The 26,484-nt window shown below is 30.3% G+C and overlaps 10 protein-coding genes and 2 pseudogenes across 12 annotated transcripts, besides 5 other annotated features; 5 read left to right on the forward strand and 7 right to left on the reverse strand.

The window, feature by feature from the left end:
• The first annotated feature begins 487 nt into the window (after positions 1-487).
• Positions 488-894: a mobile genetic element.
• Positions 895-1,604: 710 nt separating this feature from the next.
• On the forward strand, positions 1,605-3,672 carry TVAGG3_0218060 (DNA/RNA polymerase superfamily; the record flags this gene model as incomplete). Its single annotated transcript, XM_051226881.1, has 1 exon — positions 1,605-3,672. A coding segment is annotated over one exon (2,068 nt), but the record flags the coding sequence as incomplete, so codon positions are not given.
• Positions 3,673-4,166: 494 nt separating this feature from the next.
• Positions 4,167-5,010, forward strand: TVAGG3_0218070 (DNA/RNA polymerases family; the record flags this gene model as incomplete). The annotated part of the gene is made up of 1 exon (XM_051226882.1): positions 4,167-5,010. A coding segment is annotated over one exon (844 nt), but the record flags the coding sequence as incomplete, so codon positions are not given.
• A 164-nt stretch (positions 5,011-5,174) lies between these two features.
• Positions 5,175-6,671, forward strand: TVAGG3_0218080 (annotated as a pseudogene). Its single transcript has one exon. A coding segment is annotated over exon 1 (1,497 nt).
• Positions 6,672-7,779: 1,108 nt separating this feature from the next.
• Positions 7,780-16,238: a mobile genetic element.
• TVAGG3_0218100 (organellar and viral DNA polymerase type B) lies at positions 7,887-8,225 on the reverse strand (the record flags this gene model as incomplete). Its single annotated transcript, XM_001300978.1, has 1 exon — positions 7,887-8,225. A coding segment is annotated over one exon (339 nt), but the record flags the coding sequence as incomplete, so codon positions are not given.
• Positions 8,659-9,603, reverse strand: TVAGG3_0218110 (organellar and viral DNA polymerase type B; the record flags this gene model as incomplete). The annotated part of the gene is made up of 1 exon (XM_001297710.1): positions 8,659-9,603. The coding sequence occupies one exon, from the start codon at positions 9,601-9,603 to the stop codon at positions 8,659-8,661; it is 945 nt and encodes a 314-aa protein (XP_001297711.1).
• Positions 10,766-12,667, reverse strand: TVAGG3_0218120 (phage tail repeat-like family; the record flags this gene model as incomplete). Its single annotated transcript, XM_001297709.1, has 1 exon — positions 10,766-12,667. One exon carries the CDS (start codon positions 12,665-12,667, stop codon positions 10,766-10,768), a length of 1,902 nt encoding a protein of 633 aa, XP_001297710.1.
• Positions 13,968-14,563, reverse strand: TVAGG3_0218130 (uncharacterized protein; the record flags this gene model as incomplete). The annotated part of the gene is made up of 1 exon (XM_051226883.1): positions 13,968-14,563. A coding segment is annotated over one exon (596 nt), but the record flags the coding sequence as incomplete, so codon positions are not given.
• TVAGG3_0218140 (uncharacterized protein) lies at positions 14,597-14,950 on the reverse strand (the record flags this gene model as incomplete). Its single annotated transcript, XM_051226884.1, has 1 exon — positions 14,597-14,950. The coding sequence occupies one exon, from the start codon at positions 14,948-14,950 to the stop codon at positions 14,597-14,599; it is 354 nt and encodes a 117-aa protein (XP_051111870.1).
• A 1,000-nt stretch (positions 16,239-17,238) lies between the features above and the next one.
• TVAGG3_0218150 (uncharacterized protein) lies at positions 17,239-18,029 on the reverse strand (the record flags this gene model as incomplete). The annotated part of the gene is made up of 1 exon (XM_051226885.1): positions 17,239-18,029. A coding segment is annotated over one exon (791 nt), but the record flags the coding sequence as incomplete, so codon positions are not given.
• A 69-nt stretch (positions 18,030-18,098) lies between these two features.
• Positions 18,099-18,314, forward strand: TVAGG3_0218160 (uncharacterized protein; the record flags this gene model as incomplete). The annotated part of the gene is made up of 1 exon (XM_001297423.1): positions 18,099-18,314. One exon carries the CDS (start codon positions 18,099-18,101, stop codon positions 18,312-18,314), a length of 216 nt encoding a protein of 71 aa, XP_001297424.1.
• A 3,761-nt stretch (positions 18,315-22,075) lies between these two features.
• Positions 22,076-22,103: a terminal%2Cinverted (terminal inverted repeat of Mariner transposon ID:TVAGG3_0218170).
• Positions 22,076-23,378: a mobile genetic element.
• On the reverse strand, positions 22,156-23,282 carry TVAGG3_0218180 (annotated as a pseudogene). The gene has a single exon. A coding segment is annotated over exon 1 (1,127 nt).
• Positions 23,351-23,378: a terminal%2Cinverted (terminal inverted repeat of Mariner transposon ID:TVAGG3_0218170).
• A 180-nt stretch (positions 23,379-23,558) lies between these two features.
• TVAGG3_0218190 (leucine-rich repeats (6 copies)-containing protein) lies at positions 23,559-25,898 on the forward strand (the record flags this gene model as incomplete). The annotated part of the gene is made up of 1 exon (XM_001297019.1): positions 23,559-25,898. One exon carries the CDS (start codon positions 23,559-23,561, stop codon positions 25,896-25,898), a length of 2,340 nt encoding a protein of 779 aa, XP_001297020.1.
• Between the last annotated feature and the right edge of the window lie 586 nt (positions 25,899-26,484).

The following is a 26,484-nucleotide window of genomic DNA, read 5'->3' on the forward strand; positions in this document are numbered from 1 at the left end:
ATGTGAAATCTTAAAATTAAGATATGTATGCATGTGTTGACATATTTGCTAAAAATTGAACTAATAAGAAATTCAATGATCTCTCAATCTTAATATCTTCAACAACTTTGCAATATATCATTATGTAATAACATTTTCAAATAAATAAATTTTCAAAATATAATCGTTTTTTATATTTTAGTAGTATATGAGAGCGGGTTGTGTGACTTTTTTTGTAAACGTAAGAATTCATACAATATTGAACGATTTTGTATCATTTTTTTTAACATATGAAGTAAAAAATGTATGATTCTTACGGTTTTTATTCTTACGTTTTTGAATAAATCAAGATTTAAAAAATTTTCAAAAATGTAAGACATTTACACTCAGCCCATACATAATGAAATAAAAAATAAATTTTTTTAAAAATTCATGTCTTACATTTTTTGAATAATTTATTTTTTATTTTGTATGAAATGAGTGTCACAACTAACAACGTTAAAAAATTGGGATTCACAAACGAGGAAATAAAGGATATATTAGAGGAGGCGGGTTATGAGGTTGATAGATATTATTTAAGAAATTGTCAAAAATTTGCCGAGTTCTTAAATGAATTTGATTATGATGGAAAAATGAATAAAGATGATGTTATAAATTTTTTATATCCCGCATCTAAAAAAGAAGAAAAACCAAAAGAACCTGATGTTTTCCCTGAATATTATGAAGAACGGATTAAAGATGATGATGAATATGATGAAATTGAAATTGAAAGATTGGAAAAAATAAGAGATGAAATAGATGAAAAAATTAAGGAATTAAGAGAAGTTGAAAAATATAATGAAAATGAAGTAAAGGGTTTAATGAATATCCCAGCTTCAGAATCAGAAGTTCAGAAATCGCATGAAGAAAGATATAAAAATTATGTCTCAGAATCAACACAAAATTTATTAGATGGTGAAATAGACGAAACACTTTCAGAAGAAGGTACTAAATTTATTCATAAACATAAGTTACAATTTATTGATAATGAAGAATACCCCTGTATCCTACTTTCACCCCCTCTCGATTCCGAAAAATTCAAAAAAGCTCTTAAAAACGTGACATATGCAACTAATACGATTAAGAAAGAAGATCATGATATTTACACAAATTATTATTTAAATAAATGCACAGGTGTTGATAAAGTTTTTGATTTATTAGATAAAATATCAAAAGAAACCATTGGAACCTATAAAATTTTGTGTGATTGTGGTTTCATTGTTGAAGATACCAACAATGTTTCATATGAAAGAACAGCACCGAAGGAAGACGAAGTGGAAAGGTCTATACCATTCGTTATTAAGAACATAAAAAATATGAAAACGTATAAGCATTATATTTATTCATTTATTTCAGAAAAAATGGAAGCAACCCATAAAACATCTTCTCATCATTTTATAGCTATTCATACATTCCTTTTCAAAGTTGTGAAATTAAATAAGACAGGAATTAGATTTAATGTATCAGGGTACACATTCTTGAGTAAATTAAAATGTATTCGTCACGTCGCAGATGATAAAAATTTATGTATTCTTAATTCATTTTATGGGCTTTGAAAAATAAAGTTTATTTTTATTCTTACATAAATGAACAAAAACGGAACAGCTAAAATGAATGATAATCAAATTAGAGCAGAAGGTAAAAGGTTATTTAAACGCTTTTATAACATTCCTGATGGTGTTAATCCTAAAACTCGTAGAAGCTATTTAAATGAAACAATAGATGCGTATGACGGGTTTGACATTTCATCAGAAAGTGAGAGATTAGCGAGAATGTTAAATGTTAATATTGATTTCTATTATTGTGATCCTCAACCAGAAGACGTGGACATAAATAAGGTAGACTTTCCATTAGTGGAAACAATAATGATAGATCCAGAATTTGAAACAGTAAATATTTTATTAACACAGAGTCCATGTGGAAAACTTCACGCTGACAGAATAACAGACGTTGAAGCACTCACTGGCTATAAAGTTTGTCCTTATTGTAAAGAAGAAGTTTATTCTATCCGTGATGATCCAGAAAGGAAAAACCAAAGAAGATTTTTAAAGCATTGTGAGAAATGTAAAGAAAATAATGGGAGATTAATTCAAGACGTTCAGTTGCAAAAGACACAGCAACCATATGCACCACATATTACGAAACAGAAGATATATCAGTGGTTATTAGCTCATAATTTACAGGAATATTATCAACCGACAAGATATTATATTACTTTTGACTTTGAAACATTAGAGACTAAAGAAGAACTACAACTTTCTGAGTGTGCAACTTTGAACGCTTACTTAAAACCATTCATGGTATCATCAACGGTTAAATTAAACGATAAAACATATACGAAGAATTTTTGCTTAACTTCGAGTGATTCTTTTATTTCTGATTGGATTGAGTTTTTATTTTCAACCTGTTCATTAGTTGCTAAATCAAATATTGAACAATACAATGAATTATTGAAGTCGCAAACATTAAATGAAAAACAGAAGGAAGCATTTAAAGAACTTCTAGATGGGGAATTCAATAAAGTGAATATCATAGGTTTTAATTCGGGAAAGTTTGATTTAAATTTAATTCTTCATGATTTAAACACTGCAAAATGGAAAATAAAATCAATGCTGGGTTCATCTTCACAATTTAAGCAAATCATTGTAAAGAAATCAAACGTTCCATATGAATTGAGATTTATTGACATCAGAAATTATATAGCGGGTGGAACATTAGACCAATTCACTCAAGATTTCGGAAACAATAAATCACGTGTTAAATCCTTTTTCCCTTATCAATTCATCACGTGGGAAAATTACGAAGAAGAATTATATAAAGAGGAACCATTCACTCAAGATTCATTTTATTCAGCATTAACTCAAGAAACTATATCAGATAGTGATTATCAAATATATCTCAATGATGCTAAAAATTTTAAGAATAGATTAGAATATTTTATTCATTATTGCAATAAAGATGTTGAAATTATGATTGACCTAATTGATAAAATAATTGAAGAAACATTTGTTTATAAAATTGACATGCTTCATAATCTTTCTTTATCATCGAATGCTTCAATGATTCGTTACGCTTTAGCATATAAAGACTTTAATCCTAATGAAAAATATCCTGAGGAAGAGATAGAATCAAGTTTTGAATTAACGAAAAAGTATTGGAAATATAAAATTGAATCATATAAGAAACAAGATGAAAAAGCAGAAAGAGATACTAAAAATAATGTTTCAATGGATGATTTTCAATACTATCACGATTTAATCCTTTCATCTAAATGTAAAATGTGTGGTAAAGTGTTTACATATGCAAATAAACCAACATTGGATAGAATCGATAATGAAAAACCACATACTAAAGGAAATTGTCAGTTAATGTATTGTTATTGCAATGTCGTGAAATCAAATAAAGATGAAGATGTTCAACGTTTAAGAATCAATTTAAGAAATTATGCATTAAAAAATAATTTACCAATGACTTTAGATTCGGTTGAAGCTTATCACATTCTCCGTAATGGAGTTACTGGTGGTCTATCAAATGTTCAACATCGTGTTAATCTTAAAGGAATCACGCACATTAATAAACTTTCATATAATCCAGAAACTAAAACTGTATCAAATGAGGACACCACCAACATTATGACTCATTTCGTTGGTGTTGATTTTAATTCATTATATCCTTCATCATTTTCATCTAATCCTCATGATTTCATTCAATATACTGACCATAAAATGTATATGCCGGGAAGATTGAATGGTGTTATCATTTGTGATACAGCAACAAAGAAAGCAAAAGCACTGGGAATAATTAAGAAAAAAAATACTTTATTCGTGGCTGAAGTAAAGGGTCACATTGATGAAAAATACATTAATGATTACATAAACTTTTTACCGATAATAAGAAACTTAGATATTATCACAGATGAAAAAACAATTGGCAGTTTTATGTATAATTACATGAAATCAAACAATTTACCGGTTGACCAGAAACAAAGAAAATTAACTCAGTTAGCATCAACACACAACCAATATCAACCATTTTCTTCTTATTATCTATGGTATCTAATCGACAGATTTCATTTTATCATCGATGATATTCAATCAATTTTAACATTTACGAAAAACACTTGTTTTAATGAATTTGCGAACAAATTTATGAACGAAAGACAAAAGGCTGAATTAAAAGGAAATAAAGGAAAAAGTTTATTTTGCAAGATTTCACTTAATGGATCATATGGTTACGATGCAATGAATACACAAAATTACACAAAGACTAAAATAATGAATGCACAGAAGGCACGCGTTGCATGTATGTCAAATAAGTTTAAAAACATAAGAGAAATAGGAGAGGATACATATCAAGTGATGCTCAAAGATAGATTTTATAGATGTGATACATGTTTACAAGAGGCATTCTTCACTTTAGATAACGCAAAATACTGGTATTTGGTTTTCATTTATGATTTTATGTATAAATGCATGAATGTTAATCGTTTTCATTTCATTGAAGGTGATACTGATTCATCTTATTGGGCAATCGCTGGCGACCCAAATCTTCCTAACACTCAAGCATTTCAAGCAATTGTTACTGATAAACAATTTTATGATAAAAACATTTTCAAATTCGCACCATTTGATTTCTTCTGTTTTGATGAGAAATTTAAACCTAAATTAAAGAATAAAGCTGAAGAAAAAGCACATGAGAAGAAGTTATTGGGTTTAGCAATTGAGAAACAAGGTGATAACATGGTTGCTTTATGCCCTAAGTGTTATACATCATTCAACGGTTCAATTGATGGAAGTGATTTTAAAAAGATTGCACAAAAAATGAAAGGTGTTAGTTTACGACAAAATAAACAATTAACACCTAAAAATTATTTGGATATAATAAATGATAAAGTGATATTTGATGGTCAAAATATTAATTTACAACTTAAAAACAGGTCGATGACTCGCTTAACAATCGGTAAAACTGCATTAACAGGAGCACACACTAAGGCTGTATGTTGTGAAAATGGATGTTGTATGCCATTTATTTAATACAATTTTAAATTTTATTTTTAATAAAATGCCACAGAAGAGACAAAAGGAACCGTTAATAATGGTTTTGATACTTGATCAAAGAGGTGGGCACCCTTAAACATTTATTTTATTTTTATATAAATGGATAATGTAGATTTAAAAATTTTAATTGATGATTTAGTATTTAATCAAAATTTTCTTACTTATTATGACTTAAAATCATATCTCCAAAAACATGATCCATATATAACGGGTGATGATATGGATTATTATTATCCGTATTATAAAAATGAAATTTTGAAATATCATGATAGAATAATTTCTAAAATTAAAGACAAAATCGAAAATAATGAATATTCAAAGGGAAAAACTAAATCACAACTTAAACAATTGAAAGATTTCAAAAATAAAGTATTAACAGAAGAAGATATTGATGAATTATATAAATTATATAATCCTGAGCCGCAAAAACAAAAGGAACAAAACGCCCGGGTCCTTCAGACCATAAATGATGCACAAGCTTTAATTTATGATTCATTAGTTAAACCATATTCAGCCCAACTTTTAAATGAAGATCAACTTTTAGAATTCATCCTTCAACATAAACTCGAAGCTGGAAAGTATATCAAACCTTTATATACAGTATATTTAAAACAAATGAATAGAATACATCCAGAATTAATGAAAGGAGGAATGAAATCCAAAACTTCATCATCCAAAATCAAAGCGGATAAAATTAAACCTCCAACGACAGTACCTCCTCCTCCTTCAGTTAATCCTTCATCATTCACTTTATTATATCCATTTCAAACATTAAAGAAGCAAAAAGATTTTAAAAAGGATTTCAAGATATTAAATAAACCAATTGACCTGAAAATTCAACCGTTAAAGGAAAAATTTGGTCGCCCTTCATTTGCACCATATCCATATTCATACGAAATCGATCATCTGGAATATTCAAAGGGAAACGTTACTTATTTATTTGCCATTAACATTAACACTAGATATTTATATTGCATTCCAGTGAAAGGGAAAACAGAACAGGAAGAGAGCTATACAATACTTACTAGATCATGAAAGAGTAGATAATATAAGGGGTGATGGCGATAAAGGATTTCAGGCAGCTATGGCTCATTATTTCCCACAAATTAATTTTTTCTTTTCATCCTCTCCATATACGTTTCATAATAAAATAGTTGATGCGGTAATGAGAACTCTTAGAGATGCGTTAGGGTTAACGGTCAGATATACTGGGATGGAAATCATGACTCCATCATACAGCAGTTAGTATATTATTACAATAATTCATGGCATAGAACTATAAACATGAAACCAGTGGAAATGAAAAATGATATTTCAAAAGAATGGGAATATATTAGAAAGCAAATGGAAAGGTTAAATGATGTTAAACATGAACAAATTAATTCGGGGCTCATGAATTTTAAACAAGGGGATAAAGTTTTGATTCATCTCGATTATGGAAAAACTGATAAATCAATGACAAAAAGAAGACGAAGATTTGACACAATAGCTGAATTTGTTAGATATATTAACGGTAATGCATTAGTTGAGGTTAACAATAAATTAATAGAAATTCCGATTTATTTTATTACTCCATTATATTTAAATAATATTTAATTTTTTTTATTTCGTAAGAAATGAGTGACAACGAAGCATCCAAGAGTCCAGACGATGAATATAAAAAGAAACTAAACAAAATTAAATCAAAAATATGCTATTACAAAAAGAAGCCGCAATGTGGTGGGGTTGAAAACGATAAAGAGAGGAAAGAAATAATAGAAAAATTAGAAACTTACCGTTCAATCCTTAAACTGAGTGAAGCAAAAATAAAAGAATTTAATAGAATAAATAAATTGATTGGAAGGGATGAATTTAATAAAGATGAATTTTTAAACTCAATCCAAATTTAATTTTTATTCCTCTTCCGTCAATGGTTTCCCGAACCCTTCTGGGTTCTTCTTTCCATCATTACTGCATAACCACATCTTCTCAGTTTTTGTGGTTTGTTGTTGTTTTTAATTAGTTTTTGCATCATTTTTATCATTTCCTCCCTTGTTATGATTCGTGGTAAATTTTGAGCTTGTGGGGTGTCCATTTATATAAAAATAAAATTTTGTTATCAGTAATGTTATCGTCAATGATTTCATCGTTAATGCTTTTGTCATGATTTCATCGTGAATGCTTTTGTCAAACTTAAACGTGAATGTTATCGTCAAACTTAAACGTGAATGTTATCGTCAAACTTAAACGTGAATGCTTTTGTCATGATTTCATCGTGAATGCTTTTGTCAAACTTAAACGTGAATGTTATCGTCAAACTTAAACGTGAATGTTATCGTCAAACTTAAACGTGAATGTTATCGTAATGTTATCGTTAATGGTTTGTCATGATGTTATCGTTAATGCTTTTGTCATGATTTCATCGTGAATGCTTTTGTCAAACTTAAACGTAATGAGTGTAAATGACCCAAAATAATGTTTAGGTGAAGTGGTGAGATCTCACCTCTTTTTTCACCCTCATGAATTTTCACCAAATATGATGTTATCGTCATGATTTCATCGTTAATGGTTTTGTCAAACTTAAACGTTAATGCTTTTGTCATGATTTCATCGTGAATGCTTTTGTCAAACTTAAACGTAATGAGTGTAAATGACCCAAAATAATGTTTAGGTGAAGTGGTGAGATCTCACCTCTTTTTTCACCTTTTTTTTCACCCTCATGAATTTTCACCAAAAATAATGATTTGTCATACTGTTTGTACTCATATTCTTCATTTATAGCTTCATGGACTATAACTGTTGTTGTGTTCTCTGATGTTGTCATTACTGTCTTTACATGTATTTTTCAGCAACTTCGTCAAATAATTTTATAGCTTTATCTATCTCATCTACTTCAAACGTTTCTTTACCTTTCGTGGGAGCACCATACATTTTCTCAAACTTTTCAAGTAGTTCTGTTTCAGCAGCTCTCATATCATTAACGAACACAACCTTGACTCTATTGACTGTAGAGTCATATCTTTGAGTTATATTATATGTTCTTCCTATCTTATATCTCTTTGTATTGAAGTCCTTCGGTTTCTGAACGATGTAAAGTAAGCCTTCACTGCAACGTTCCGTATCGAATGAACCATAAGTTATGAAGTTATATCCAACAACTGGGTCAATCCATAGAAGAATTATCGGTATAAGACTTTTGTCGATGAGATATGCTGTAGTTCCATAGAATCTTACTGATATCATAAGCTCAGGATTTCTTGTCAAAATTTTCTGAGTAGAAGCAATTCTAACCCAGTCCTTTGTTTTCTTTCCAGATGGTGTTAGAATGTCTGACAAAGAATATTTGTTGTATTTCTTTGAGTATCTTACGTTTAAATCACCAATTCTAACCACTTTGGTGTCATTGTCAATCTTTCTAACTGTTTCAAACTCAATGTTTGTCATTTCTGTTCTTACATACGAAATAAAAATTTTTCTTAGAAAAAAATTAGCGTTATTTTTGCAACTGTTTCAAACTCAATGTTTGTCATTTCTGTTCTTACATACGAAATAAAAATAATTTAGGTGAAGTGGTGAGATCTCACCTCTTTTTTCACCTCTTTTTTCACAAGCGTTTTACATGAATTGTATGATGTATATTTGAAATCCTAAACAATTTCGTAGCTTCTATTTCTTCTTTTAGTACATCGAATATTTTAACAATGCCGAAAGTCTCTTTATATTTCTTCTTGACGTCAGACAGAAGGAAATCTTCTGCTGTTGGATAGTTTTTGTTCAGAAATGCTAACATGTCCATTTTATTTTCTGCTGGTTTTTCTGCTTCTTTCTTTAAGTCTGCATAGTCGTTTCGCATTCTTTCTATCTCTTTGACGGAGTAGTTATATTTCCTCATTGCTGCTTTACATTTAGAACATTGTGGATTCATTTTTGCGTTATACATTGAAATAAAACCAGCTAGAACAACCAAGGCGTCAATGGTTTTCTTTAACTCAAACAAAGCGGGTCTTATTTGTTTGTTCCATACTTTGCCTCTTCTATCTTTATCTCTTATTTCCCAAACACATTCTGCAACTAATGAAACAAAGTTGTCGTATGTCTTAAATTCTTCGGATTTGTAAAGGTCAGAGATGTTCTTATATACCATGTCGCAATCTTTGTCCATAACTTTATGGTTGCAATGAAAACCAAGGAATTCATAATTTACTTTACGTATGAATTTCTTAATTTCTACTGAGTCAGTTACTTTGACTTCAATTTCGTCGAAATCGGGAATAGTTAGTTTTTGCTGCTGGATTTCAGGTAGTTTAGGCAAATGGTCAATAATATCCTGCATGTCATAAAGCAACTGTTCATTTGATTCATCTTTCGCACTACAGTCTAAATTACTTGTTAAAAGTTCTTGCTTTATCTTCTGGATTTCTGTTTCAAAAGTATATGAAGAAGGAATAAAGTTTTTCATCTCTAACAACATCGATGTAGGATTCATGCCTAACGAGTTTGGTGAGGTTGTTTGAATTGTTGTTGTTGTTGTGCCGATTGTTGAAATCATATCTTTTATACAAAATAAAAAATAAATAAAAATAAAGTTAGTTTTATTTATCTTAAGAAAATTCATAACAAAAGCATGAGGTGAAAAAAGAGGTGAGATCTCACCACTTCACCTAAATTATTTTTGGGTCATTAACGATAAAGCATTAACATTTAAGTTTGACAAAAGCATTAACGATAAATCATTAACGACAAAGCATTAACGATGAAATCATTAACGACAAAGCATTCACGATGAAATCATGACAAAGCATTAACGATGAAATCATGACAAAAGCATGAGGTGAAAAAAGAGGTGAGATCTCACCACTTCACCTAAATTATTTTTGGGTCATTAACGATAAAGCATTAACGTTTAAGTTTGACAAAAGTATTAACGTTTAAGCTTGACAAAAGCATTCACGTTTAAGTTTGACAAAAGCATTAACGATGAAATCATTAACGTTTAAGTTTGACAAAAGCATGAGGTGAAAAAAGAGGTGAGATCTCACCACTTCACCTAAATTATTTTTGGGTCATTAACGATGAAATCATTAACGTTTAAGTTTGACAAAAGCATGAGGTGAAAAAAGAGGTGAGATCTCACCACTTCACCTAAATTATTTTTGGGTCATTAACGATAAAGCATTAACGTTTAAGTTTGACAAAAGCATTCACGTTTAAGTTTGACAAAAGCATTAACGATGAAATCATTAACGACAAAGCATTCACGATGAAATCATGACAAAAGCATTCATGACAAAAGCATGAGGTGAAAAAAGAGGTGAAAAAAGAGGTGAGATCTCACCACTTCACCTAAATTATTTTTGGGTCATTAACGATGAAATCATTAACGTTTAAGTTTGACAAAAGCATGAGGTGAAAAAAGAGGTGAAAAAAGAGGTGAGATCTCACCACTTCACCTAAATTATTTTTGGGTCATTAACGATAAAGCATTAACGTTTAAGTTTGACAAAAGCATTCACGTTTAAGTTTGACAAAAGCATTAACGATGAAATCATTAACGACAAAGCATTCACGATGAAATCATGACAAAAGCATTCATGACAAAAGCATGAGGTGAAAAAAGAGGTGAAAAAAGAGGTGAGATCTCACCACTTCACCTAAATTATTTTTGCTGAATTCAACAACAAAATGAACGAGGTCAGGATGTCATGTTGTCATCAATGAACTCTATACCATGCGAATACAGTCATAAATGGTGGCATATAATCTTCACCCGAGCCTGTTGGATTTGTTGTGAAAGTATGTGAATGATTTCCTCCCGGTTCAGTTTGTCGAAAAGTCTTTTTTGTTGAATGGTTATAATCTGGAGATAAAACGTCATTGCCAGCTTCATACTCTGAGTTGTATAATGGGTGATCTCTTAATGAGTGTCTATGGTCGCCAGAAAAGTTTGTAGTTCCTGTATGAGTGTGTGGTGGAAGGTTTGCTTCTTTAATTTTCTTCGAACCTCCTGTTTCCTTTGAAGAGTTTGCACAATACAAAAACCTGTCGACTATTTGTTCCCATGCACCAACACCAAACATTACTTGAGGACCTTTTGCATCCATAGATGTATAAATAGAACCTACTGGGTTCATTAAATCAAACATATGAGATATTATAGGATTGTCTCTTTTGAACTTAAAATATAATGCAACTATTTCAGGTTTCTTCTGGTTTGTGTCGGAATATTTTTTATAATATAATCTTATGTTTTCAGGGTAGGTAAAGTCTTGACTATAATATTTATTTCTGTCATCTGTATAATAATATACTATTCTCGTTTTTTCTATTGCATTATATCTTTTATATCTATAATAATCTAAATATAATGTTAGCTTTTGTTCATCTACATGCGGTGTTCTGTCGTCATCTCCATAGTCATAATAATATGGTGCTGGAGCTGGGTCAGGCAATGTCATATCTGCCATTTCATAAACTCTTAAATATTCCTTTTGTTCGTCTTCATATAAGTTTAAGTAGCAGTTGTTGTCTAATGGAACTTTAACTTGTGCACCATCATTCTTTTTATAGCTTACATACATTTCATTGTTATTTTTCGGAATGAGTTTCCACCGTATACCATTTTTTAAGGACTGTACAAACTGCCATCTAAAATATTTATTTTCTTCATTGACAGAAAAGTCGCCAACAATAGTTTCAATATTTTTTGTTGTTCCTTTCAAACTTTGGTATATTTCGTTAACATAAGTTTTATCTGCCTTCTTATCATATAAATCTTGAACAGTGAATTTAACATTATTTTCATCCTTCATGATATAAACATTTTTACACTTAATTTTTTTATTCGTTGTTATGTTTTCATCCGATGTTAAACCTTGTGGAAAGTTAGGAGGTTTATAATATAATGCATCCCCACCACTTCCCTCAACCGTTCCTTCAATACTTTCTATAGCAACAGTTGAGAAGAAGTTATGTGTATGTTCTTTATCCGCTTTCTTCTCTAACTCATCGTTAACATAAGTTTTATCCGCTTTAAGGTCTAAACATCCTGAAACCCATCCTGTATCAGTTTTAGTTTTAAAAATCTTCGATGTCCATTCATGATACCATTCAACCATTTCTTTAATTTCATTATCTTTTTCATCAACATAAACCAAATTTGCTTTCTTCTCTAACTTACTAGCCACATATTCCTTATCCGCTTTCTTCTCTAACTCATCGTTAACATAAGTTTTATCTGCTTTCTTCATTATGTCATTTAGGAAACCTTCTATGAATTTCTCATTTAAATTAAATCTTCCAATCTTCAAAACTTTAGGAAATGCATTTAATGCGTAATATCTCTGTTCTTCTGGTGGAATTGATGTTATATCATCCGTTATTCCTTTAATTTTTGAATTCATAAATAAAATTTCTTTTATATTTGATATCACTGCACCACCTTTGCAAACGAATTCGAAATGGTCATTTTTCAATACTATCTCCAAATCTCCATATTTCAACCTTTGCGTTTGTTCTGCCGTCTTTGAATTATATGCATATGTGGCGTATGTAACGGTTTGAAGGACTGGGGTGCTTTGTGTCTTAAGTTGTTGTGGTTGCTGTTGTTTAATCATTTATTACGATTTAAAAATAAATATTTAATCCGTTATCTCATCAGCTATTTTCTCTATTTGAAATTGCCATAATATTTCATTCATAAATTCTAAATCACAATCAAATAGGTCAGTTATTCTAAATTTAATATTTGATAAATCTTTTGAATGAAGAATAAATGAATTCCCGGATAATTGAAACGGATATGATAAAGAAAATATGTTTAAGTTGATGGATAAAATGTTTTGTATTGATGGGTAAGAGTTAGGGTCTAATGTTTGATGTGAAAATCTCATCGGGGTCTTAACTTTATCACATTTGATTAAAATGAAATTGGAACCAGTGTCAGAATACAAAACATCCCCAACATCTTTTTCAAAATTTAATATCCCCAACAATAAACGAAGATGAGGAGTACAAAATTTAATTTTCAGCGGAAATTTAATAAGGTTATTTATTTCATCAAGTTCAAAAAGTTTATCAGGTTTTGATTTAAAATTTTCTTCATACCATACGATAAATGATTCATTTAAATAACTTAAAATCGTGTTAATATCCCATTTCGTTATCACATTATTTATATACATATCATACGTTTTTTCATGGCCATCTTTAATAAATGATATATAATCTGAAGGGTCTAAAAGAATGGGATTAAATTTACCACTCACAGAAACGAGAGTAACATTATAAATTCCGCTAACTGTTAAATTTAATTCACAACTATTATTCGAAATAATATTGATAATTGACATTTTTATTACGATTAAAAATATGGTAAAGCGTTATTTTCCAGTGATAAATAAAACTAGAATAAGATTACCTCAAGAATTCATAAATTCAACGAATAAGAAATTCATTCATGTTATAAATTTTAGTGTTTTCAGAAAATATGAGTCGATGTCATATTCATCAACAGGTTATATTTCACTTCATTCAAATTTAGTTCAATCAAACCCATATAATGACCATTTCATAAGATTTTCAGATGGTATTAAAAATGTAATTGATAGATTAAAATATGAACAGATTGACAATATCGAATTTTTGGAATTTTGGTTTAAATATCCCGATGGAAAAAAGATTGAAGTTAAAGATAAAGCTGATACTATAACAAAAACAATTACAATGACCGATCCGGATAGTGGGGAACAAAAAGAAATAAAACAAACGATAGAAACTGGTGAAAGGTCAATTATTATTGATTATGATTCAAAGGATTATTATTCGATAATGTTAATGCTTGAATATTAAATAGCCTTAACAAAGAATTTTTCAAGTGATATTTTATATTCATCAACTATTTTATTATAAATATCATTATATGTTAAATGAAGTTCAGTTGTTGTTCCGTTCTTTGATATCTTAATTGTGCTAATATCCTTTATAGGATTTATTTTTGCAACTGTTCCGCAGCATGAAACCTCATCATCTATGAAAAATTGAATCTTAACGTCTGAATCTTGAACATCACAAAGAATGGCGATAATGTGAATTAATGATTCATAAGGTAAAATAATTAAACCGGATTGGTCAATTAAATTTATTATTGAATCATAATTATTAGTTATTATATCACGGTAAATTTTCATTAATTCAGAATTAATGTCTATTTTATATGGGTTCTCGATGTTTGATGAAAGAGGTGCTGGGTATCTTGGATAAGTGGGAATTTCAACGGGTTCTTTACCAGGTTCAGATAAAATGATTGGGTCTCCATCTTCTTTATTTTGCTCCTCATTCTTCGGTAAATCACGAGTTAATAAATTTGGTTGAGTTGCTGACCTTGTTAATTCAGGGCTAACATTAACTTTAACATTTTGAATAATTCGTGATTTATCATCATTTACGTTATAACCAACCGTAATCTCTGCTTTTGCGTTAGTGTTCTTTTGACCAGTGAAACGTCTTCTCATTTATAATCGAATAAAAAAAATATATTTAAACTTTTATTTTGCCGGAACTTTTGAATCTATTATTCCCTGTATTTGTTCATGAAGTTGATTTTTGGCTGTTTCATCGAAATTAATAGACCGAATATATTCATTAATTGCATTCTTATAATCATCCGATTTCTCAAATTTTCTTTTATCCGATTCCTTAACTAAATCATAAGTTAAACCTCGTTGCTGATATAATGGTTTCTTAATTAAATCTTTGAATGCTTGAGATAAAGCACCCGATGCAATTCTTGCTACTATAATTGGTTGGAATTGCTGTTTAAGTTCATCTTTAACATTTGCGAAAACTGGATCGAATAAAGCAACTTTAAAGAATTTCTTAGCTGAAATTTCGGGTCTCATATTTGCATATTGACCATCAAACTGGTTAGAATATCGTGGTAATCCATCCGGTCCCTCTTCAATAGCATTTAATTCTTCATTGAAATAAGAATATGGATTATGACGGTATGAATTAATTGGACCATTTTCACCTTCTCCAATGTATTGTTTAACAGCTTTTCCATTTTCATCAAATTGCATAGGATAACGTTCATTATATGCTTTACGTTTAGGATAATCGGATACAGTTAATTTATAACCATTTATGACTTTAATATTACCTTGACCATCAGTAACGAAAACTTCATTTATACCATCAGGTTTTCCATTTGGACCTGTAATGTCTGCTTCGTGTGCTTCCCAATTTGGACCATGACGTTTGGCATATGCTTGAGCTTCTGGTAATGTTAAAACATTTCTCATTTGTTTAACATCTTTTTGAAGACCAGCAACAATATGAACTAATTCATTCATTCCATCAGGAACTTTCATAGTTCTATTATATGCACCCCTTTTGTTTGTTCCTTGTTTTAATGGAACCTGTAGAAGATTTGCTATTTCTGTCATGTTTAATTATAAATAAAAAATAAAAATTAATTATAAAAAGTTAATCAAATTTAACACCTCCTTTGTTTAAATCAACTATTATTTTCCCATGTTCACCTAATTGCTGATATTGTGTGTAAAGTTCATTAATGCTCATTGGTAAATTCACTTGATAAAGCATAACGTTCAACTGTTGACGACTAAACCCACTGAAAATGAAAAGGGTTGATAGATTTGATTTAATGTTTGTGCTTAATGCTTTGAAATATTGAACAGCCATAAAGAATGAACACTGAATGTGTCGACATTGAGTTAATAACTGATTAAAATATGATTTCTCATTTGTTATTAGTTTTGATTTCACCGCATCATCTAGAAAAATGAGTGAATGCAAAAATTCTCTATCAAAATTTGAAATAGAAAGTGTTTCAAATAATTCATCCCGTTGTTTATCAATAATTTTATCCTCTAATCCTTGCTTCTTGATTGTATTATATAATTCTTTATACATTAAAAAGTTTTTTAAATAATCTTCTGCTTCTTCTTGTGATAAATAAATAATTGGAATTTTGATTAAATGCTTTAAAGATTCAAATGTATCATCTGAAGGTGAACCTGAACGGTTGATATAAATTAACACATGTGAATAGGGGGAAGTGTTAGCAATAATGATAATTTGTTTTAATATCGTTAATGTTTTACCTTTATTTTGTTTACCAATTGCTGCAGTGATTGAATTTAAGTAACATTCAGAATATGGAATTTTCATTAATTTTTCCTTAGATAGAGCATTTCTATTATCACTCAATGCTTCATTAATCATATCATCTACGTATGTATTATATACTCCCGCTAATTCTTCATAAGGGGTGGATGAATTTAAATCCATTTAATCAAAAATAAATTTATAATTTTAAACATTTCTATTCATCAATATTTCATCATATGAACTTCTATACTGTGGTGGTGTACCTGTTGGATGATATTTCAAACCTTCATCCGGTGTCCATGTCCAATATGTAGTCCTAGTAAACCAAACCTGAGGAGGATTTGTCACCTTTGAACAGTAAGTGTCATTTTCACCCTGAATGATTGGATAAGCTTTCACTTGTACTGTAACTTGTGAGTTGAAAGTTTCTAATCCATCAAAGAATATACCCGCTCCATCACGTTGAACTGGAATAGTGCATAAGAATGAAGTTTGGTCTTTCCATGTTCTAGCTAATGGCGCGCCATCATCTGCATTCAGTGGTCTAGTTAATGAGTCCTCGTATTCTTCTGTGCATTCATTCACTCCATCTAAATCAGAAGCTTGAAGCATACGTGTAAAGAATATGTCACCCACTGTGGTCATCGCTTGATCGGGGAAGTTTCTGGAATCTATAGTGACCTGAAGACCTCGAAGCATTGGATTTTCTAAAACTGTTCTTTGCATTGCATTCTTCGGAAATGTTAACACAACATCTGTAACATTATGAAGAGCGTATGAGAAATCAGAGCTGATACCTTCAGGAGTGATGCAACCTCCATTTAGTGAACGAACGTCAATATGTTGAGCTGGAATCATGAATGGATCTTCCTTACTGAATAAACGTGGTATTGCTTTAACTGATTCTTCAATTAAACCATATCCTGGTGTAATGCATTTATCCTCTAAAACTTCCATCTTTATGCATGAAATAATAACGTCATCAACTGTTGCGTCAGCAGATGTAGCGGCTAAGCTTGTAATTAATTTGGTAGGAAGTCCGATTTGTTGGAATTTGCGATCATATTTATAAACATGATTCATAATCTTTTCATAATTTTCATCAGTTATCTTTTCATAAACATAATTTTGTAAATCAGCAACTCTTAACGGGTCAACCTGACAAAATACTAAAGTATCTCTGAAAACATAATATTTAAGAATGATATCACCAAATGATTTTGGATAATCATCGAACGCCTGAAATGCTAACAAATCATTTACCGGAATAATCATATCAAAAGTGACATCAACTTCTTCATTTGCTCTCTTGAAAACTTCTGAAGGGTCAATATATTTACCACATATTGAGTTATCATATTTTTGAACATTATTATATAACGAATGAACAAACTTTTTAACTTTCCTTTCTGATTTCGGTTTATATGTTGCAAATGCGAAAGATTCACGGGCACAATCCATCTGAAGATAACCGGCATCACCTCTTTCGGTTTCTACTTCTAATTGTATAAAGCTTTGATTTGATGATTTGTAACCAACGAATAAACGCATGCATTTAAAAGCGACATCACATGTGAAAGCTTTATTTGAAACTAGAGTTACTTTAACTTTGCGTTTAATATATGTGTCACCTAATTGGTTCACATCATGAGCTGGGTTTGTGATTCTTAAATGAGTTTGTTTATCATCAAAATATGGAGTATCAGAGTCATAGCATGAACTTTCAAGTTCTCTATAATATCTTCTTCCGTCATTCTTTGCGAATATTTCATTTATCTTTTCGAATGAATGAAACACATTTCCATTAATTGGTTTAGTGTTTGGCACTAAATAGTTAGTCGTCATTTATTAATAAATAAAAAATCAAAATTAAAAGATGAAAATGAATTTTTAATTTTAATGAAATAATCAACTATGGCTGCAGGTATATTTAAGAAACTGTGGGATAAAGTAAAAAGAGGAGCGCATAAAGTTTGGGAAACATTGAAGAAGGGAGCAAATTGGATATTTAAGAATAAAGAAGCAATTAGTGACGTTGCTGAATCAATAACACCAAAAGCTGCCCCAATAAGAGAAATTTTAAATAAAGGAGAAAAAGTTTATCAAAGACTACAACCGATACTAAGATAAAAATATATTTATTTTTCCACTATCTACCCCCTATTTTATTAAGTATTGATTCAGCAATTCCACCAACTGCGTTACCCGCTTGTGCTCCCATCGCCGGGTTACCCGCTTTAGTACCTAATACTCCACCTATGATTGTTCCTGCCGTTTTCGCTACTGGTGCCAAAAAGTTTGCAACAGGTTTAATAACCTTTTTATAAACCCAACCCGCAGCTTTCTTAATTCCATCCCATAATTTTTTAAAGAATCCTGCCGCCATCTCTGATTTAACATTAATTAAAAAATTCATTTTCATCACTTATATTCTAATTTTTATTCTTACATAAATGAAACCGATTTTAAAAATAAATGGAACAGAGGAGGAAGAAATAAATGAAAGTGTTAATGTTCAACAAAAAATAAACGTTATTAAACCAATTACTGAAATAAAAATTTTTTCATCTGTTGAAGAATTTAATGACTATTATGCCAATAATAAAAAATTATTTGAAGAATTGACAACATGTAAATTGAATAAAATGTTTAAAGTTGATGGATTCAAAATTTCAAAAATAAAAGGGGTGGTTAGTTTGAAATCTATTCCTCAATCACGAATCACCTCATTAATGAAAATAGATGATTTAACAAAAAGAATAGAAGAGATTGAAGAAAGAATGAATCAAATAATTAATTTCATAAATTCATTTAATCATTAGTTTCAATTTCTTTCTTTTTCCCCGTTTATGAGGTCTTTGATTATGACTTCATTGATTCCATTCATGATTTAAACAATGTTTAATTAATCGCGGAATATCTGACATCATCTTTATATAGCTTCTTTTATAAAAGATAAAAAATAAATTATTTTAAAATTAATGTTAATTTCTTAATGATTTATTTTTTAAAAATTTCATTTCATTTCATTATGTATGGGCTGAGTGTAAATGTCTTACATTTTTGAAAATTTTTTAAATCTTGATTTATTCAAAAACGTAAGAATAAAAACCGTAAGAATCATACATTTTTTACTTCATATGTTAAAAAAAATGATACAAAATCGTTCAATATTGTATGAATTCTTACGTTTACAAAAAAAGTCACACAACCCGCTCTCATATACTACTTATTTTTATTATTCAACCACAAACTTGAAATTATCTTTTTCACTTATCAATGAATTGTATGTATAATCGTTATCAAAAATGCCCTAGCAAATCTGGGATTTTAACTCCATTTTAAAAATCAAATCGTAAATACAGATTTGAAACTTGTGCCATTTAAAATCGTAAATGCATTAATTGTTTTACTATAATTTCTGTTTCATTTTTAATAACTCCCTGTTCATCGAAATAAATAATTGACATTTAAACAAATAAAGCCCATTTCGTATTAGGATGAGTCTACAAATAAAAATTAAATTCAAATCTCTTAATTTATGAAAGGTTTCCAACATTGGTTATCATGTTGATGTATTAACAACTTAATCCTCCTGTTGGAATATGAAGATTGATGTCAATTTGCTTTGTCATGAACTATCTCCTAATAAAGGATGCTTATAATTAGATAATTTAAAAAATAAACTATAAATATTGAAGCAATTGAACATGTCTACTCTATATCAATCATGTGAGATCTGGTTTGGGTAAAAAATAACTTCGCTTCGCTTCTGGCAAATATGTTTCAAAAAAAAATTAGCATTGCCCAAGTATCATCAGTGTTTTCCTTTATAATAAATCTCTTGTTACAACAAAATTGTTTTGGAATGGATTGGTCTTTAATTATATTTTCCTGCAGTGATTTATAGTTGAAATATGATATTCACTACAAAGTTGCAGAAATTAGCATAATTAAGTCATTGGATTGAATTCAGTAATTCAATTGACAGCGGTATAAGTCTTTGCTGATGAAGCTTATCATTAATATACGAAAATATTGATTTAGATGACAGATTTCTGTCCAATTCTTGCAACATGGTATATTTGGTGCTTTTCAAGACTTGCATACAATGATTTTCAATGAATAAGATAGAAGAACCTTGATGTAATGTACAATACTCTTAAATATTGAAAGAAGTTTCAATATTTCAAATAATTTTATCTGATTGAATAAATGAACTAAGTACCTTGGAATTTCCGTGTCACAATATTTTGAGAGCCCTTTCAAAAATTCAATCCGGATTTTCAAAATTTTTATGTGGAAATATTAGATATCTCACCTGTTTTACCTCTTATCATTAGCATCGTGCTTCAGTTTTCAAGTTCAGCAAACAACTCTTTATATAGAAGGAACTGGCACACTTACAGGCAAAGAAGTAACTCAAAATTGCGATTCGTCTTCGATAACAGAAATTCATGTGGGTGAAGGATGTACAAAATTTGAACCGTTAGTCTTCTATAACTTTAAAGCTCTTGTTAATCTATATTTACCATCTACATTACAAACAACCAGTGGAATTGACACTCGATATTGCTATGCTTTAACAAATATTTACCTCCCGCAAGGAAGTGATTATCTCGAGCTTGATAGTTATGGAGCTCTATATACAAAAGGTAAAATAACATTGATCAGATTACCCCCAAAGAAAAGTAGTTATTCTTTTCCTCCTGAAACTACAGCTATAGACCAACAAGCATTTCATATCAACTATTATATCAATGAACTTGTTATATCTAAGAATATTACATCAATCGGAGTTGGATTTCTTTATACAACGAGATTCAAGCGTATTTTACTGCAAAAAGGGTCTCCAATTACAGAAATAAATGGATGGTCATATGCTAACTATAATTATGTTTACATTACTAAAGCCGTAACCAAGATTGCTTCTTTGGCATTCCAATATTGTACATCTTTGAGAACAATTGAATATGAAGAAGATTCAAATCTAACTTTTATAGGTAATAATGCATTTTTTTCGACATCAATGACAAATTTTTCTTTTCCACCAAATTGTGAAACAGTGCAATCATTATTATTCAATTCTAATAGTAATTTGAAGTCCATTTATATTCCAGCTTCATTAGTCAATATTGACCCTCAAGTATTCACTGGCGCTCCAAATATTGATTTGATTGAAATTGACCCCAATAATCCTGTATATACAGTGATAGCTCCTGCAACTCTTATGCTTAAGAATGGAACTAACTATATATATTTCCCTTCTACAATTACAAATTTTGAAATTTCAGGTAATGTAGTCGCTTTTGGTAAGACGTTATTTCAGTCCTGTGAGAAACTCACATCAGTAACAGTAGAATCAAATAACACAAAATTTTCTGCAGAAGGTGGAATAATTTATTCCAAAGATTATTCCACAGCCATTGCTTGCATTGGTGGAATTACAACTGTATCCATCAATTCTCAATGTAAAACAATAGGAGATTATTGTTTTTACCAAATTTCGAAATTGCAAACATTAACTTTAAATTCAGGGCTTCTCCTTCTCAACTCATATGCATTCGCATATGTAATTCTTGAAACTTTAAGTATTCCAGAAACTGTAACAATTATTGATTCAAATTGTTTTCATTATTCAGATGTTAAGACTGTGATAACGAACGGAGGTGGACCAAATACAATTGGTGTTAGAGCATTTTACCACTCTAACACAACAACCATAAATTTAGGGTCAAATTTAAATCTTCTCTCAAATCAAGCCTTTTCGACTTCAAAGATCACAACTATTACATTTGATCCTAGCTGTCCATTGTCAACTATATATTATCAAGCTTTTGTTGATTGTAAAAATCTTCTATCAATCGAGATTCCAAAGAATGTATTATCTATAGGGTGTCCAAAGGTGTGTTTAGCACAAACCTGAATACTGCGAATAGAAATAAACAAGTTACATATATATAAAGTTTATTTAAATATAATAACCATTGGATTCAATCACGCGTTCGCAGCGATCGATCCAGGCTTGAAAGACACGCTTTAAATCATCATGAGAAAATTGCTCAAATTGCTCTCTTACAAAATTTTCAAGATCATCTGGACTCGCGAATTCGCGTCCTTCAGCTCTCTTTTTAGCGTGCCGAATAAATAAAAGTCAGAGGGTGCAATATCAGGTGAATAAATTGGGTTTGGAACAACTTTGACATTGTTTTCCACCAAGTAATTCATTACCTTATGACTTTTGTGAACTCTTGAATTATCAAAATGAATTGCAAACTTTTGTTTTTGTTGTTTGGATTTCTCAAACTCATCAGAATTGATAATTTGAGTAAGAACATTGTCAATTAGATACTGAGCATTCATCGTATTAGGTTTTTGAAGAATATCAATTGCGATGATGCCATTCACGCCCCAAAAAACCGACAACATCATCATTGGTGTGTCAATTTTTTTCTTCGGGAATGTTTGCGGATTTTCATCCTTCGGGATCCACATGATTTTGGCTTCTGTTGCATATTGAAACCAAGACTCGTCCCCAGTTGCTAAAAAGCGAAACTTCTTGGATTGATACGCACCCAATATAGAGAGGAGCTCTTTCGAAGATTGTACTCTAGATTTTTTTTGAACTGAATTAAGGTTGTGCGGAACCCAACGTGTATACGCTAGTTTGTAGTTCAAATAATTGTGCAGATAATAACTGACTGTTGTACGTGGTATCTTTGTCATCTCCTCTATCCTTCTGAGTGATGCTCTTGGGTCTTCATCTAGCGCTTGAAGAATTGCTTTGATTTTTCTTTGATCCGGCGATTTTTTGTCAATTTTTATGATGGGCGCCTTTTTGTTCATGAAGTGATACATACTAACATGATACGTTACAGTGGAATAGCTAGGAGCATCCATACCGAAGCATTTTACCAATGTCTCGTAGATTTTTTTACAGTCTTTGCATTTTTTTGCAAGAGCGAGGATGTTTTCTTTATGATTCATTAAAAAAATGAAAAAAATCCCGCCAAAATTTCCCGCGAAACCGCCTCTTGTCTCAAAATTCATTTTATATCCCGGCATGGCGCCAAAATACAACATACTCATCATATACATATATTCATATTTTTTATTATATATTTATAATCAGCATATATCTCCTTTAATAGTCTCATATAGAGCGCTGTGCTAAACGCACCTTTGGACACCCTATATTTCAACCAATAAGAGATATAGTAATTATATATTATAAAAGCATATATTGGGGATATATGCTTTAGTGGTGCAACATCATTAAAGTCATTAACCTTCGCGGAAGGCTCAGTATTAAATTATATTGAAACACAAGCCTTTAAAGGTATTGCTATTACTTCATTAGTTCTTCCTGCAACAATGACATATATAGGAGCTAATGCATTTGCCTCTTGTACTAATCTTGAAACAATTTCATTTGCTACTGGATCAATCATTGAAACAATAGGAGGTGGTATCTTTAAAGATTGTATATCATTAGTGAATGTTACAATTCCATCCTCTGTTTCTAATTTTGACCCTTCGACTTTTAATGGATGCAAAAATCTTGTAAATATTACTGTTTCTGAAGAAAATAGTAATTATACAAGTTATGAAGGCATTGTTTACGTGAAAAGCAAGACAAAATTAGTTTGTTGTCCTGGAGGAAAAGTTTCTGCAAATATTAATAACAATATTATTGTTATTGGGTCAAATGCTTTCTATGGCTGTTCAAAACTTGAGAATCTTACATTTGAAATTGGCTGCCAACTTGAAGAAATTCAAGAAGGAACGTTTTATTCTTGCACTGCATTGAAAAGAGTTGATCTTCCAACATCACTACAAACTGTGCAACAAAATGCTTTTGCTGGTTGTACACTCTTAGCTATTATTACGTTCCCTGATTATTCGATGTGTAATCTTGATGCTGAATCAGTTTTCTCTGATTGTTCCAATCTAGAAACAATAACATTCGGACAATTTTGTGCTTTAACTGTTTTTGGAAAGAATATCTTTAGTAATTGTGTGAAATTGAGTTCAATAAATATCCCTGCAAACTGCACAACAATAAAAGAAGGTGCATTCCTTAATTGTCAAAATCTTTCAAATATAATATTTGAAAGTGGTTCACACATCACGACAATAGAGAATAATGTTTTTTCTGGTTGTTCTTCACTAACAGAATTCACTCTTCCTGATTCAATAACTGATATTACTTCTTCATGTTTTGGAAATTCTACATATATAAAAATAGTTAATGTACCTGCAAATTGTGCAATTTCTAAAATAGGATCAAATGCATTTAGTTCTTTTCCTTTAGAAACAATTAATTTTGGATCTGGAACGACGGTTTCTCTTCTTGAAGATTCTGCATTTCTGAATAAAAATATTGTAACATTTAAAATGAATTCGCCTTTAATTATTTCAAGTAATGCTTTTAAAGGCTGTAAGAAATTAACAACTATTTCAATTGATGGAGTTACATCTATTGGAAACTTTGCATTTTCTGGGTGTACTTCATTAAGATCATTTTCTGTTCCTCAAAAATGCAAATCTTTAGGAGATAATTGTTTCCAAGGTTGTTCTTTAATAACCTCAATTACTTTTGTTTCGACACCAACAATCATAACAATAAGGAGCAATTGTATGGCTGGATTAACAATAGCATCAATAACGATACCACAGAGTGTAACAACAATAGGAAATGGTTGTTTCTCAGGTTGCACTATTTTATCATCGATTATTTTCGAAGCAAATTCTAATTTGGCATCAATTGGTTCGAACTGTTTTTCAGGCTGTACTTCATTGATGAGTTTCACTACTCCAGATTCATTTACTGTAATTAGTGCTTCAACATTTGGATCAGCCCCAAGTATTACTGATGTGTTTATTCCTGCAGGGTTGACAATTACGAAAATTTCTAATGGAGCTTTCGAATCATTTCCACTCAAATCAATAACATTTGGAAGTGGAACAATTGTTAATTATCTCGAGGATTCCGCCTTCGAAAACAAAAAACTTGAATCATTTACACTTGATTGTCCTGTAATTGTTGGTTCAAATGTTTTTAAAGGATGTACAAATCTGAAGACAGTTAGTATTCCTCATATTACATCTTCAATAAATGTTCTAAATTCAAAAAGATTATCATTATCAGCAGAAAGCTTGTATACTATTCCTATTGGATTATTTGATGGCTGTTCTTCTTTGACAAATATTGATATTAATACGAACATTGTTAATATCTCTGATTATGCATTTAATGATTGTAAATTGCTGAACTTTAGAATTCCTGAAACAACACAATATATAGGAGATTACTCTTTCTATAATTGCAAGCAAATATCATATATTCCTAATAGTGTTGTTCATCTTGGAAACAGTTCCTTTTCTGGAACAAATATAGGTAGAACACTTATTGTTAGTAGCTTGATAAATTATATCGGAAAATCGTGTTTTTCGAACACCTTAGTAAGAAAAATTTATTATTGCAGTAATTTTGATTTTTCTGGTTTCGCTCTCGCTTTTGAACCAGATGCGAGAGCATTTGTAACATTCCAATATCCTGAAAACACATTTTGTGGAATTCTTGCAAGACATTTGCCAGGAACTACTTGTAAGGATATAATGGAAACCAATCTGGATGGTTATAGAAATGAACTTGGTTTAACAAATGGTGGAAGGTATGTATATGCTGTATTCCTTGCAGGAATCGAATAAATTGTTACTATTTTTTTATTTGTTTGTTGTAATATAAATGTCCATGTTTAGATTATATGATTTTGATCTATTTACTGCTTTGCAATCAAATACATTATCAAGTGATTGTAGTTTCTGCATTTTATATCATGAATTTACATGAAAAATGCAACAAATTAAATTCATTATTGATAATATCTTAATCAAGAAGGATAAATCATGCGATTTTCCATATTTGTACAATGGAATAATGGATAGTTGTGTTTCATAGATATTTATCATATTTGATCAAATTTGATTTTTCAAAGGTTGGATATTTTGATTCTTCCTTGATAAGGATGTCAATTCGGAAAATTGTTTTCATTTTAGGAGAATATAATTTTCCTTTTGGAAAATTTAAAAAGTGAGACGCGCAGGATTCGAACTTTTTTAAAAGTTGATTTAAATATATTCTAGTGTGGATTCTAAGGATAATATCATATTTAAAATAAGAATATACTAGTTTAGGTGGTATAATTTTTTTCGATAAATTTGAGAGTATGTACGTTTAGGGCATCAAAAGTGTCAATTCGCTCAGCGAAAGCTGAGCTAGCTTCGTTCTCGAAAA

The sequence above is a fragment of the Trichomonas vaginalis genome, chromosome IV (assembly GCF_026262505.1).
Source record: "Trichomonas vaginalis G3 chromosome IV, whole genome shotgun sequence".
In the NCBI taxonomy this organism is placed as follows: domain Eukaryota; phylum Parabasalia; order Trichomonadida; family Trichomonadidae; genus Trichomonas; species Trichomonas vaginalis.